This window comes from Tachyglossus aculeatus, chromosome 15, assembly GCF_015852505.1.
Source record: "Tachyglossus aculeatus isolate mTacAcu1 chromosome 15, mTacAcu1.pri, whole genome shotgun sequence".
NCBI classification, from domain to species: Eukaryota; Metazoa; Chordata; class Mammalia; order Monotremata; family Tachyglossidae; genus Tachyglossus; species Tachyglossus aculeatus.
Genome location: NC_052080.1, coordinates 26,595,687 through 26,610,722, shown reverse-complemented (window position 1 = coordinate 26,610,722; position 15,036 = coordinate 26,595,687). Strand labels below are relative to the sequence as shown.

The following is a 15,036-nucleotide window of genomic DNA, read 5'->3' as shown; positions in this document are numbered from 1 at the left end:
GGGCACGCACCCGGGCACACGTTCATTCATTCAATCATATTTGTTGAGCGCTTACTGTGTGCAGAGCACTGTACTAAGCGCTTGGGAAGTACAAGTTGGCGACGTGGCGACACATCATCATAGCATAGCGGAAAAGCAGCGTGGCTCGGTGGAAAGAGCCCGGGCTTTGGCGTCAGAGGTCATGGGTTCAAATCCCTGCTCCGCCACTTAGCTGTGTGACTGTGGGCCAGTCACTTCACTTCTGTGTGCCTCAGTTCCCTCATCTGTAAATTGGGGATTAAGACCGTGAGCCCCACGTGGGACAACCTGATCACCTTGTAACCTCCGCAGCGCTTAGAACAGTGCTTTGCCCACAGTAAGAGCTTAGTAAATGCCATTATTATTATTATTATTATAGCACACACTGCCCAGAACCACGCCAAGCCTACTTACAATCTAGAGGGTCTCTGCGTGAACAGGCAGGGCATGGGGGAGGAGAAGGCGAGGAGAGGCGAGGAGCGGCGAGGGACGAAATTGGCCCACCCCAAGGGCCGGTAATTCTGATCATTCTCCGCGAAGGATTAAAGCTCTAATATTCAGGCACTGAGGGGGGCCGGAGGTGGGGCCTGCCCGGGCCTGGAGGACCTTGGTGGTCCTGTCCCGCGGAAGCCAGCTACTGAGCTCTGATCCGGGCAGCGGCCACATTGTTCTGCCCTCGAGGGGCTCAGGCGGGCCGTTCCGGGCACATTCCTCCCTCTGCTTGGGCCCCATCCATCAGTGCCAGGGCCGGCGGCCACCCCCTTCCCGCCCCGCACCAAGCTGCTGCTCCTCAGGCTGAGTTGGGGGTGGGCAAGGGGAAGGGGGAGGTTGGATTCCTTAGAATTAGCATCCACCGGCCCCTCCTGGGCCTGGGAGAAGGGGGAGGCGAGCTTAAGGGGCACCCGTCCCCCCTCCCTAAGCCTTGGCCCTGGAATTTCTGCCCGACTCTGTGGCTGGAAGGGCCGGGGGAGCCGGGACCCTGGTGTTCTGGGGCTAAACAGCCGCAACCTAAGCCTTCAACACCGACCCACCCCACGACTTCGACCCAACACCCCCTCCCCAATCTCAAATCTAAACCCTGCCCGAGCCCACCCCAAACCCAACCTCAAATCCAAACTCTCCCTGACGCAGACCCCCAACCTCAAAATCCTCAAAATCAAACCCTCACCGATCCAAACGCTCCTCAAACCCAAACCCTCCTCAACCTAAACCTCCCCAACCCAAAACCTCCTCACCCCAAATGGAAGCCCAAGATAAACCCTGACCCAAACCCAAACCCTCCCCAACTCAAACCCCATCCCTGATCGCAATCTCAACCTCAAGTCCAAATCCTAACTAGGAAGAGGCATAGCCTAGTGGGAAGAGCAGACTGAGCCCCTTCCTTCCTCTCCCCCTCGTCCTCCCCCTCCATCCCCCCATCTTACCTCCTTCCCCCCACAGCACCTGTATATATGTATATATGTATGTACATATTTATTACTCTATTTATTTATTTTACTTGTACATATCTATTCTATTTATTTTATTTTGTTAGTATGTTTGGTTTTGTTCTCTGTCTCCCCCTTTTAGACTGTGAGCCCACTGTTGGGTAGGGACTGTCTCTAGATGTTGCCAATTTGTACTTCCCAAGCGCTTAGTACAGTGCTCTGCACATAGTAAGCACTCAATAAATACGATTGATGATGATGATGATGATGAAGAGCACAGGCCTGGGGATCAGAGGACCTGCATTCTAATCCTGGCTTCGCCACTTAATAACCATCATAATAATAATGATGGTATTTGTTAAGCACTTGCTATGTGCCAAGCACTGTTTCAAGTGCTGGGGTAGATAGAACGTAATCAAGTCGTCCCACGTGGGGCTCACAGTCTTCATCCCCATTTTACAGATGAGGTAACTGAGGCACAGAGAAGTTAAGTGACTTGTCCAAAGTCACACAGCTGATAAGTGGCAAAGCTGGGATTAGAACCCACGACCCCTGACTCCCAAGCCCGTGCTCTTTCCACTAAGTCACGCTGCTTCTCTATGTGACCTTGGGCAAGCCACTTAACTTTCTGAGTCTCAGTTTCCTCATCGGTAAAATGGGATTCCCGTTCTCCCTCGTCCTTAGGCTGTGAGCCCCATGTGGACCAGGGATGGTGTCCAATCTGGTTAACTTGTATCTATCCAGTGGTTACTACAGTGGTTGTCACATAGTAAGCATTTAACAAATATCATAATTATGATCGTTACTGTTATTGTTAGCAATCAATCAATCAATCATATTTATTGAGTGCTTACTATAGGTAGAGTTTCAGAGAGTACGATACAACAGCGGTTTTAGTCATGTTCCCTTTCCACAAAGCACTAACAGTCTAGAGAGGGAGAAAGACATTAAAATAAATTACAGAGATGTACATAAGGGCTGTGGGGCTGAAGATGGGGCGACTATCAAGTGCTTTCAGTCAGAGGTCACGGGTTCAAATCCCGGCTCCGCCAACTGTCAGCTGTGTGATTTTGGGCAAGTCACTTAACTTCTCTGGGCCTCAGTTACCTCAGTTACCAGTGGATGGGCAGCTACTGGAGCTTCTTAAGGAGTGGGGAGCCTTGGCCTGGACGTTTCTTCAGAAAAACGATCCAGGCGTCCGGTGAAGTGAGGTTTGGAGTGGTGAGTGGCAGGAGGCAGGGAGGTCAGAGAGGAGGAGGATGCAGTAATCAAGACGGGATAAAACAAGTGCTTGGATCTGTGTAGTAGCAGCTTGGAAGGAAAGGAAAGGACAAATTTTAGCGACATTGTGAAGGCAGAACCGACAGGCTCTGGTGACAGACTGAATATTTGGGTTAAATTAGACTGTTCTCCCCCTTCTAGACTGTGAGCCCACTGTTGGGTAGGGACTGTCTCTATATGTTGCCAACTTGTACTTCCCAAGCGCTTAGTACAGTGCTCTGCACACGGTAAGCGCTCAATAAATACGATCGATTGACTGATTGATTAAATGAAAGCGATAACTCGAGGAGAACGCCAAGGGTGGGGCTTGTGAGACAGTCTGCCGCAAGATAAAGGGACAGATAAAGACTTAGGAAACCCAAAGTAGAAGACCCCCGGTGTACCCTCTGGGAGAGACTGCCAGACATTATGTTGCCAACTTGTACTTCCCAAGCGCTTAGTACAGTGCTCTGCACACAGTAAGCGCTCAGTAAATACGACTGGATGACTGAATGAATGATATCAGGTTCCAGACCGAACTGAAGGACTATTGAGTCGCCGACCTGTCCAACTTACCATAAGGCTGGAAGACCTTCTCCGTACCTTGAGAAGCAGCGTGGCTCAGTGGAAAGGGCACGGGCTTTGGAGTCAGAGGTCATGGGTTCGAATCCCAACTCCACCACATGTCTCCTGTGTGATCTTGGGCAAGTCACTTAAGTTCTCTGGGCCTCAGTCACCTCATCTGTAAAATGGGGATTAAGACTGTGAGCCCCACATGGGACAACCTGGTCACCCTGTATCCTCCCCAGCGCTTAGAACAGTGCTTTGCACATAGAAAGCGCTTAACAAATGCCACTTATTATTATTATTACCCCACTTCCACCTCTTGGAGCAGTTCTGTCAGTGTCAATTACAGGCCAGACTCAGTGTCAAGTAGCAGGGAAGGATCACAAGCAACCTTCGGTCTGCTGGCAGGCAATAGCCCTGCCCCTTCTTTAACCTTTGCCCTTCGTTAAATGCAGTTCTGCTCAGGGGAAGGGGCTGAGCGGTGTATGGAGGAGTTGACTTGACCGGTTTTAGGGCTCCCACCACTGACCACGCCAATGGGACTTTTGGCTGATGACTGTGGGGCTGAAGGAAGGTGAGGACAGGCAGGGCAGCTGGTTGGGAACCCTGGAAAAATGGGGTTTGTCCTGGGATCTGACCTTTGGGGGCTGGAGGTGACAGCAGGGATAATAGCCCCCTCCCTACGGAGGGGCAAGGGGGGGTGCTCTGGTCCCGGACTCCAGGGCTGTTTGTTGGTCAGTCAGTGGCATTTATTGAGCACTTTCTGTGTGCAGAGCACTGTAAGAAGTGCTTGACAGAGGACAATATAACAATAAACAGACCTATAACAGACCCTATCCATAACGAGCTTTCAGTCTACAGGCAGGGGGAAATGGTCATTAACTATAAATAAATAAATTACAGGTATGTACATAAGTGTTGTGGGGCTGGGAGGGGGGATGAAGTCAGGGCGACGCAGAAGGGAGGGGGAAAAGAGGAGAGGAGGGTTAGTTAGGGAAGGCCTCTTGGAGGAAGTGTGCCTTCAGTAAGGCTAGGAAGCGGGGGAGAGTCATTGCCCGCTGGATATGAGGAGGGAGAGTGTTTCAGGCCAGAGGCAGGACGTCCCTCGTCCCTCCCCGACTAGCCGTCGCCCTGGCCCATTATCTCTGTTCCAGAGAGCCCACGGAGCCAAACCAGCCAAGGAGCTGGTGGAAGCGAGCAGGTTTCTCCTTTCTCCATGGGGGCCGCAGCTGCTACTGTGGGGACAGGAGGAACGGGTGGGTTTTTGCTGGGGTGAGAGGCCTGCTCTGTTCCGCCCCATTTGGTGGGCTAAGCTGCCGGGCGGTGGGGCCTGGGGGTCGGTCTCTGCAGAACCAGGGGGCTGGTGATTTCCCCTCTCCCTGTCCGCCGGGGGGGCCCGGGGCCGAGATGGCCTTCCTGAGCGTGAGGGGCAGCTCTTTCCTTAACTCTTCCCGAAACTTTCTGAAACTCCACCAGAAATGGGCCAACAAGAGCTCATTCTTGCCTCCCCCCGGCCCCCTTTCTCTGCTTCTATGTCTCTCTCTCTCTCTGCGTCTCTTTCTCTCTCCGCTCCCGTCTCTGTCCCTCGCCGCTCCCCCCGCCCCCCCGGTCAGGAAGCCGGGGCGGGGGGATCATTTTACAGCGAGGTAGAGGCTGAGGTCTGGCCGGGGCGCGGGCCGCTGAGCTGTTCTTTCCACGTCATTTGTTTCCCGATGAGAGATCGGGGGCGTCTCCGGGCCTCGCCGTGCCTCGAGTGGCCCAGGGGCCGGGCCGGACAGGGTCGGGGGCGGTGGGAGTCCGGGCGCGGAGAACCCCACCCCCATCCCCATCCTGCTAGGAGCCCAAAGGGTTAAGCAGGTGTCCCGTGGCTCCTTTTAAACTGTTGCAGCTTTTCTCCGGCCCCAAACCAGCGGCCAACACCAGGACGGAGCGGCGAGGGCCTGGACGGGCACCGAGGCGCCTTTCTCTAGGGGGTGAAGGCCGAACAGCGCGGGACCCCAGAGATCCCCACTCCCCCTGACCTCCTGAGCCCTCCGGGGCCACAGACCCCCTTCTCTGACCCCCAGGCACAGATTCCCCATCTCCTCCCCATCCCCAAGCTCTCCCGCACAGGCTTTCCAGACCGCAAGGCCGTTGACCTCACGGGTCTGGGGTCAGGTGCATGACCCGCGCCTCCCGAGGCAGGGGGAGGGTCTCAGCCATGGCTCCCCCGGGCCCCTGGGGGCTGCGGGGCTGGGGGTCGAGGGAGGCTGTTGGGCTGATGCTGGGGCTGCTAGTCCTGCTGGTGTGGGCCCCGCGGCGGATCCAGTCTCTGCCCCTCGTCCGCTCCTCGCCCATGGGCATCTGCCCCAACGACGTGAATCCCAACCTGTGGGTGGACGCGCAGAGCACCTGCAAGAGAGAGTGCGTGGCCAATCGGGTAGGTGGGATGGAAAATAATAATAATAATGGTATTCGTTAAGCGCCTACTACGTGCCGAGCACGGTTCTAAGCGCTGGGGTAGATACAAGGTAATCAGGTTGTCCCACTTGGGGCTCACGTTTCTTAATCCCCATTTTACAGAGGAGGTAACTGAGGCACAGAGAAGCTAAGTGGCTTGCCCAGGGTCACGCAGCAGAGAAGTGGCAGAGCTGGGATTAGAACCCACACCCTCCAACTCCCGAGCCCGGATTCTTTCCACCAAGCCACGCTGCTTCTCCGTTTCCGGGGTGGGCCTCAGGGGCAGGGCAGGCCGGACTCCCCGTCGAGAGCCACCCGGGGTTCCTGGAAGGGGAAGATGGGGTTCGGTTCCACTGCGGGTCGCAGCCAGGGTCCTGCACCCTCCTGTAGCTGGGGTCGGGGGCGGTGAGGGGGATGGATGGAGGGTCCGGCCCCGGGGCACCCTCCCCTGGGAAAGGTCCTCTTGGAGGCCTGGGGAGGGAGGTCAAGGCCGGGCAAACTCAGCCCTCCTTCCTTTTTCCATCACTGGGGCCCTAGAAGGGAAACGCCCGAACCTTTGAGCCAGACTCCGGCCCCTAGAGCCCCTGAGTGGTGCTGGACCCTGATGTGGGGCAGTGAGGGGGCAGGGGTGCGGTTTCATGTGATCAGTTTTGTTCCCCTATCGGGCCATGCTGGACACAGGGAAGCGCCGGCCCCCGCCCGGCCGCTAAACTTTTCTCCCCCGACCCTTCCTGGACCGGACCGGCACCCCAGCGAGACCCGCCCCCAGCTCCCCATCTGGGACCAAACCGTTGTAGGTCCAAGGGGGCCGGGGCTGAGTCTGCCGGACTGGCCGGGGACCGGGGCCAGGGGGAGGGGGGCGGCTCCTCTCGGCGGCTTTTCCTCGTTTATGAGCTTTCTGGAGCCGGTCCCGGGGGCCCCGCAGGCCCCCACTGGGTTTAAGCTGAAAACACCAAGGTAAATCCGGGGCGTGCGGCTGAGAGAGCCCACCGCTGATTTTGAGGAATTAGAAGCGGGGCGGGAGAGTGGAGGAGGAGGACGGCGGATAAATAAATTCTACCTCCGCCCCTCCCTCTCGCAAAGGGCCCCCCAGGTGACCCCCATTAGAGCGCTCGACCTACCGGCGTCAACTGCCCCCGCCTGGCTCACCCCCCGCCCGCCACTGACTTCTCCCTCCGACGTTGCAGGAGTGCGAGACGTACGAGAAGTGCTGCCCCAACGTGTGCGGGAGCAAGAGCTGCGTGGCCGCCCGCTACCCGGACGTCCAGGGGAAGCGAGGCCCCGTGGGGCGGCCGGAGGCGGCCACGTGCGACGACTTCACGTGCCCGCAGCAGGGCTCCGAGTGCGACATCTGGGACGGGCAGCCCGTGTGCCGCTGCCGCGACCGCTGCGAGCGCCAGCCCAGCTTCACCTGCGCCTCGGACGGCCTCACCTACTACAACCGCTGCTACATGGACGCCGAGGCCTGCGCCAGGGGCGTCACGCTGACTGTGGTCACCTGCCATTACCACCTGACCTGGCCCAGCCTCAGCCCCAGCACGGGCCCCTTCCCTCCCCAGCCCACGGCCCGGCCCACCACGGCCCCCGCCCGGCCCACCGCGCCGGCCGGCGGGGGGACGGCCGAGGCCGGGGCGGCGGGAGTGCTGGCCCCGACCCTGCTGAGCCGCCCGACCCTCCAGGCGGTCCGGGTCGGGGAGACCGTGAGCTTCCTGTGCGACGTGTCCGGGCGGCCCCAGCCGGACATCACGTGGGAGAAGCAGCAGGCCGGGTGGGAGAACGTGGTCATGCGGCCCAACCACGTGCGGGGCAACGTGGCGGTCACCAACATCGCCCAGCTGGTCATCTACAACGCCCAGCCGCAGGACGCCGGCGTCTACACCTGCACGGCCCGCAACGGAGGCGGGCAGCTGCGGGCGGACTTCCCGCTGACCGTGCTGCGGGCGGAGCCGGCGGGCGCCGAGCTGGACCCCCGCCGCGCCGGCCTCCCCGCGGACGGCTGCCTGCGGGCGCCCGACGACCAGGACTGCGGCGGGGCCGAGCTGCCGGCGGGCTGGCACTACGACGCCGGCGCCCACGACTGCTTCCCCGCCGCCCCGGCCGCCTGCGACCGCCGCCGCTTCGCCAGCTACGAGGCCTGCGTGCAGGCCTGCGCCGGTGGGGACGTATGCGGCTTCCCGGCCCTGCAGGGCCCGTGCCGGGCCTACTCCCCACGCTGGGCCTACAGCGGCCGGGCCCGCCGATGCCGGACCTTCGTGTACGGCGGCTGCGGCGGCAACGGCAACAACTTCGAGAGCCGCGAGGCCTGCGAGCAGGTGTGCCCGTCCTCCCGGGGCCCGCGCTGCCAGGCCTGCCGCCCGCGCCCCAAGCTGGTCAGCAGCTTCTGCACCAGCGACTTCGTGCTGCTCGGCCGGGTCACCGAGCTGGCCGACGAGCCGGGCGCCCGGCGGGCCCTGGTGGCCGTGGACCAGGTGCTCAAGGACGACAAGATGGGGCTGCGCTTCCTGGGCCGGGAGCCCCTGGAGGTGACCCTGCTGCAGGCCGACCGCGCCTGCCCCTGCCCCAACGTGACCGCGGCCGCCGAGGCGCAGCTGCTGCTCATGGGCGACGTGCACGGGGGCATGGCCGTGCTGCAGCCCGACAGCTTCGTGGGCAGCGCCAGCGCGCGACGCGTCCGCAAGCTGCAGGACCTGCTGCACAAGAAGACGTGCCAACTGCTCAAGGAGGTCCTCGGCACGCACTAGCCGCGCCCCCCTCCCCTCCCCGCTCACCTCAGCCCCCCGGCCCGCCCCAGCCCTCCAACCTCCAGCGGAAGCACCCCACCCGGATACCACCAGGAGCCTCAGATGGACGGTCGGGTGCCGTCACACTGGGCGGCACTGGGCTGGCCGGAGTTGGGGGTCCGAATCCCCCCGGGCTCCTTCCACCTCAAGCTGGAGGTCGGCTTCTCCTGCAGGCGGGTGCCCTCCTACCTCCGGCCTGGGAGCCGAGGCCTAGGGCGGCGCTAGGGCCCGTAGCAGTAGCTGGAGGCACGATGGCAGGGGCCCTCTCCGCCTGCGGGGTGGGGAGGTTGGGGGCTGGGAGGACAGGGGCATCTGCATTTGGCAGAACGCGGCCCCAAAGCCGCGGCTGAAGCCAAGCAACCACCAGTCGCCCGGGCTTGGCCTCACGGCCTGAGTCCAGCCCTCAGGCCGGCCCGGGTAGGCTCGAGCGACCACTGTGTCCCCAGCCCTGGGGTTGGGGAGGGCAGCCTTGGGTCTTCAGTTTCTTCAGCTTAAGCCCGGCCCATGTGGGGTAGGTCTCGAGTAAGGGAAGCGCCACACACCCTGCGCCCTTGGCTGTCTTGCCCCAAGGCCTCCCCTCAACCCCCAAGCCCCCAACTCCATCCACCTCCCACACACCCGGCGGTGGCACGGCCCCCTTCGCCCCCAGCAGGGGCACAAAGAGGGGCCCATTGCCCACCTCTCACCCTTCCTGCAGCTGGTGGTGAGCTCTCTCAGCCCAATTTCCAACAAGACCTATCTTATCTCAAGTCACCACAGCTGCTGAATGGTTCTGTCAGCTCCCGAGTGGTCCTTATGGTCTTTCCAGCCTGGGCTACCACCCTTCCACCTCTTCCCCTCCCAGCCCCACCGAACACAAGAACATCCGCATACACACCTGTGAACTCCCCAGACTTCACACACCATCCGGTTTCCTCCAACGGACGGGGAGAGGGCAAAGCTTCTGGGTAGTCAAGCACGTTACCTAATTCCACCCAAGGGCCAATTCCCTCTCCCCCTCTCCTCCTTTCAGCGGCTGAATTTTCCTCTTTCTGAGAGGAACAAAACCCTCCGACATCTCCCCCACACTAGGAACCCCGAGAATCAACGGGGTCCTGGAAAAGGGACAGAGCCCTACTCGGAGATGGGGGGATAATAATGATAATAATGGTATTTGTTAAGCGCTTACAATGTGCCAAGCACTGTTCTAAGCGCTGGGGAGGTTACAAGGTGATCAGGTTGTCCCACGGCGGGCTCACAGTCTTAATCCCCATGTTACAGATGAGGGAACTGAGGCCTAGAGAAGTGAAGTGACTTGCCCAAAGTCACGCAGCTGACAATTGGCGGAGCTGGGGGAACGGATGGCAATGGGCATGAAATGGTGGGAGGCAGAGGACTACTAAAGGTTCCTCAGTGTCCAGTTCCGTGCGGGCTCCCGAAGGCTTCCCTGCTGTTTCCTGACCTGCTGGGGTGTAAGCTCCTTATGGGCAGGAAAAGTGTCTGCTAATTCTGTTGTGTCGTACTCTCCCAAGTGTACTCTCTCTGCACACGGTAAGTGCTCAATAAATGTGACTGATTGATTGAGAGAGGGGAAATAGATCCATGACAAAGGGCTCTCTGAGTTAACCAGGCAATTGTACTTATCGAGCGCTTACTGTGTGCAGAACGCCGTACTAAGCGCTTGGGAAAATACAACACAGGATAACGGACACATTCCCTGCCCACGACAAACTTACAGTCTAGAGGGGGAGGATGGAGAGTTGAGGTGGAGCAAGTCAGTCTGAAAGGTTAGAAGGGGATCTGATCCACACCCCTAATAATAATGAGTGGTTTTTGTTAAGTTCTTACTATAGGCTGAGCGCTGGGGTAGACATAAAATAATCAGATCCCGCAAGGGGCTCACAGTCTTAAAAGGAGGAGGCGGGGGACAGGTATCAAATCCCCATTTTACAGATGAGGGAACTGAGGCCCAGAGAAGTGAAGTGACCTGCCCAAAGTCCCACAGCAGACAAGTGGCGGAGCCGGGACTAGAACCCAGGTCCTCTGACTCCCAAGCCCGGATTCTTTCCACGAGGCCTCACTGCTTTCCCAGTAGAGCCCAGTTCGGTGCTCCACCCACGGTAGATCCTCAATAAATACCGAGGATGGCGGCAATGGTATGGATGACGATGTGAGGATGATGATGATATCGGACCAGAGGAATGGACCCGCGGAGACCGATGATGCTGAGACCAGAATGCCCTGTCGTTGTGGGACCAGTTCTCTGGAATGCAGAAGGAACCGGGAAGGGAGGGTGGAGCAGAGAGGCCATGGAGGATGGGTGTGGTCATAGCTGGGGCCTGGAAATCAGTGAAGGGAGGGGGTTGCCTCAAACTTAACATGCCCCAAACAGAACTCCTCATCTTCCCACCCAAACTGTGGCCTCCCCCTGTCATTTCCGTCACTCAAGACACCACCCCTTACCCTCCGTCTCACAAGCACGTGACTTGAACGTGTTTTTTATTATTATTACCCACTCTGTAGGATACTCTCTCATGTGCTTAAAACAGTGTTCTGCACACATTAAGCACACAATAAATACCACAGATTGATGGATTACCACCCAAACTGTGCCCTCCCCCTGTCATTTCCGTCACTCAAGACACCACCCCTACCCTCCGTCTCACAAGCACGTGACTTGAACGTGTTTTCTTATTATTATTACCCACTCTGTAGGATACTCTCTCACGTGCTTAAAACAGTGTTCTGCGCACACTGAGCACACAATAAATACCACAGATTGATTGATTACCCTTGACTCAACTCTCTCATTTAACCCACATAATCAATCTGTCATCAAATCCTGTACGACTTTCCTAGCATTTCTAAACTCGGCCTTTTCCTCCTTATCATCAGTGGTGTTTACTGAGCACATACAGTAAGCAGAGCACTGTTCCAAGCAGCATTTGGCAGTGTACAATACAACACAGTTGGTAGACAGGTTCCCTACCCACAATGAGTTTACAATCTAGACAGGGAGATGGACGTTAATATAAATAATCCCGCTCCATCACAATTCCTACTATGCTGATCCAAGCAACTATCATACTCCTCCTTGATTACTACATCAACCACCTTGGTGATCTCCCCGGCACCTGTCTCTCCCCACTTCGGGGTCATACTTCACCCTGATGCCTGGGATCGTTTTTCAAAAGAGAGTCACTTCAGTTCAGTCCAGTTCAGTTCAGTCCACCATTCCCCACTCCTCAATAACCTCCATGGTTGGCCATCCACCTCCACATCAAACAGAAACTCCTTACCACAGGCTTTAAAGCACTCAGTCACCTTTGCCCCTCCTACAACCCAGCCCACTCACTTTGGTCTTCTACTGCCAACCTACTCATTGTGCCTCAATCTCATCCTCCCCGCCGCCAACCCCTTGCCCATCTCCTCCCCCTTCATATACAACAATCCCCCACTCTCCCCACCTTCAAAATCGTATTAAAATCACATCTCCTCCAAGAAGCCTTCCCCAACTAAGTCTTCATTTCCCCTACTCCCTCTCCCTTCCGTTCTGCCTATGCACTTGGCCCTTAAAGCACTTGATAGTCACTCCACGCTCAGCCCCACTGCACTCAGGTATGCAACAGTAATTTATTTTTAATGTCTATCTCCCCCTCTGGACTGTAAGCTCAGTGTGAGCAGGGATTGGGACTGTTTATCATTGTATTGTACTCTCCCAAGCGCTCAGTACAGTGCTCGGAACGCAGTAAGCGCTTGATAAATACGGCTGAATGAATGAATACTGCGCTCTCCCGAGTGTTTGGTACGGTGCTTTGCACACAGTGAACGCTCAGTAAATACCATTGATTGATGACCTCAATAGGCCTCAATGCCCAGGCCCTGAAGATGGAAGCAGGGGTGATTGGCTGATTGCCCGGGCCTGCAGGCCAGCAGGGGATAGTGGTGGCCAACACTGCGCTACCTCCTGGCTAATAATAATAATAGTAATAATAATAAAAATAATGGTATTTATTAAACGCTTATTATGTGCAAAGCACTGTTCTAAGCGCTGGGGAGGTTACAAGGTGATCAGGTGGTCCCACAGGGGGCTCACAGTCTTAATCCCCATTTTCCAGATGAGGGAACTGAGGCCCAGAGAAGTGAAGTGACTTGCCCAAAGTCACACAGCTGCCAGTTGGCAGAGCTGGGATTTGAACCCATGACCTCTGACTCCAAAGCCCGGGCTCTTTCCACTGAGCCACCCTGGATGACCCCTCCCATTTGGCACAGAGGATTAAGAGGTGGGAGGAGGGCCAGCGGGGGACTTTCAAAGGAAGTGACCACGGGCCCAGTTCCGAGAGGTGGGCCTGCCCGACGTGCCACCTCTAGGCAGCCCTCCAGGCCTTCACTCAGAGAAGCAGCGTGGCTCAGTGGAAAGAGCCCGGGCCTCGGAGTCAGAGGTCATGCGTTCAAATCCCAGCTCCGCCAACTGGCAGCTGTGTGACTTTGGGAAAGTCACTTCACTTCTCTGGGCCTCAGTTCCCTCATCTGGAAAATGGGGATGAAGACTGGGAGCCCCACGTGGGACAACCTGATCACCTCATAACCTCCCCAGCGCTTAGAACAGTGCTTTGCACATAGTAAGCGCTTAACAAATGCCATTATTATTATTCACTCAGCATAGCATCTCATGCCCTTGGTCTCTGGGATCCCAGCCAGCCAACTGCCAGCCCCACCTTGGAACGGGAAAAGGGAGCAGGGAGCACCAGAAAAAGGCAGTAAAAGGGGGTGGGGGGCGATAGATCAGGTCTCTGGACCACTCGGCTTCTGTAGGAAAGGTTGAGCCACTATCTCGGCTTCTGGAGGCCACACTCCACACCTTCACCTATAGCTGTTGGCACTGGCCCTGAGACAGAAGGGGTTGGGATGTGTGGGAGTGGCACCCCCAGCCCAGTTTCATGGGGACAAGCCTACCTGCCCAACCCCATGGCACCTGCTTGGCTCCCGAACAACCCAGGGTGCTCGCTGTGGGCAGGGAACGGTTCTCTTTATCGTTCTAGTATACTCTCCCAAGCGCTTAGTACAGTGCTCTGCACACCGTAAGTGCTCAATAAATACAACTGACTGACTGACACACACCATTTCTGCTTCTTGCCCATGGGCTGTACTCTCGACCTCGCCATTTGGCATCCAGGACCCTCATGCTCCCCAGGACCGGTCCCTCTGGCAGGATCCCCCTTTCTACAAAGCCCCCAAATTTTCACCCTCCCCCCAGTCACGCTGCCTCCAAATGGAAATCGCCGGGATCAATCAGTGGCATCTATTGAGTGCGTACAGTGGGTGCAACGCTGCTCTTAGCACTTGGGAGAGTACCTACCGTCCGGCAGAATCGGTAGACTCCGCTGTTCCAGTGTCCGCCCCGGCCTCCTCCAGCATCCAAATCCAGCTCCGACACCGTGCGGGCGCGGGGAGGCCACGGGGGGCTCGATTCTCCGAGCGGCGGGGAGGGGCCCAGGTACATCGTCCTAGGCAAGCTGGGCCCAGCCTTTGTCACCCTCCACTGACTCAGTCTTGCGTGGGAGGAAACCCTGCGTGCCACTGAGCCCATTTCATAGGTGGAAAAACTAAGGCAGCGAGAGAGGCCCGAATGACTGGTCTGGAAGATCACTGACGCCCTTCCCTGGGGGTGAGTCAGAAGCTGAGGCCACAGTAGGAACCCAGACCTGACACGCTTCCACCCAAGCCCCGCAGGAGGTGAAGGGGTGGGGAAGATCCAGAATAGGGGTGTGGAGGGTGCTGGAGAGAAGAGCTCTCAGCCCCTAAACCCAATTTGGGAGCTCTCGAGTCCTAGAGGATTTCCCAGCCTTTTTCAGCTGGCCTAGGGAAGTTGGAGGCTGAAGGATCTCCTTCCAAGCAGGGCGATGGCTTCCTGCCCTTTTCTTTTGGAGGTTGACTTCCTGCACCCCTTACCCTCACAGCCTCCAGTCTTTCTTCAGGGCAGCCCCACCCCTGGCCAGCTGCTCAGTTGTGATCACACACATACACACACACAAACACACGTGATGAGTCTCATCCCCCACACACTCCTGCCCCACCCATTGCCCCGGGATGCCCAGTGGAAGCAGCAGGGTGGCAGGGCGAAGGTGGTGGTGTCCCTCCCCCAAACTCCAGGCCTCCTCTCTGAGAACCCAGCCCCCACATTCCCCTACAAAGCCCGGACTTGCTCCCTCCAGCTGAAGAAAATCCCCCATGGCCAGAGAAGCCTGGGGGCCAAGGCTCTGGGATCGAATCCTGCTGCCTCACGTTTAAGGAGCTTCGCTCTCGCAGATAGAGGAAACTTGGAGACATCCTAGATTGGGGGGTTCTGAGGAGGGGGAGGACAGTGGGGAGCAGACCCCTTCACCTCTCCCCAGGGCCCATTGGGCAGGGGGTGGACCAAGAGAGAAAAATCATGGATGTGGGGCAAGTTTGGGGATCGGTTGGGGGAGAGCGCTATTTTGCACACTTAATTTTTTTACGGCATTGGTTAATCACTTACTAGGAGCCAGGCACTGTACAAAGCGCTGGGGTAGATACAAGCTAAT

The 15,036-nt window shown here is 57.6% G+C and overlaps 1 protein-coding gene across 1 annotated transcript; it reads left to right on the top strand.

Moving 5' to 3' along the window:
* The first annotated feature begins 5,532 nt into the window (after positions 1-5,532).
* WFIKKN2 (WAP, follistatin/kazal, immunoglobulin, kunitz and netrin domain containing 2) lies at positions 5,533-8,452 on the top strand. Its single transcript, XM_038757420.1, has 2 exons — positions 5,533-5,691; positions 6,899-8,452. Exons 1-2 carry the CDS (start codon positions 5,533-5,535, stop codon positions 8,450-8,452), a joined length of 1,713 nt encoding a protein of 570 aa, XP_038613348.1.
* The last annotated feature ends 6,584 nt before the right edge of the window (positions 8,453-15,036 follow it).

Excerpts from the sequence above, each read along its gene's own strand:
- WFIKKN2 (XM_038757420.1), top strand. The coding sequence starts at position 5,533 with ATGCTGGGGCTGCTAGTCCTGCTGGTGTGGGCCCCGCGGCGGATCCAG. Across the intron at positions 5,692-6,898 it reads GAGAGTGCGTGGCCAATCGG|GAGTGCGAGACGTACGAGAA; the intron begins GTAGGTGGGATG and ends CCGACGTTGCAG.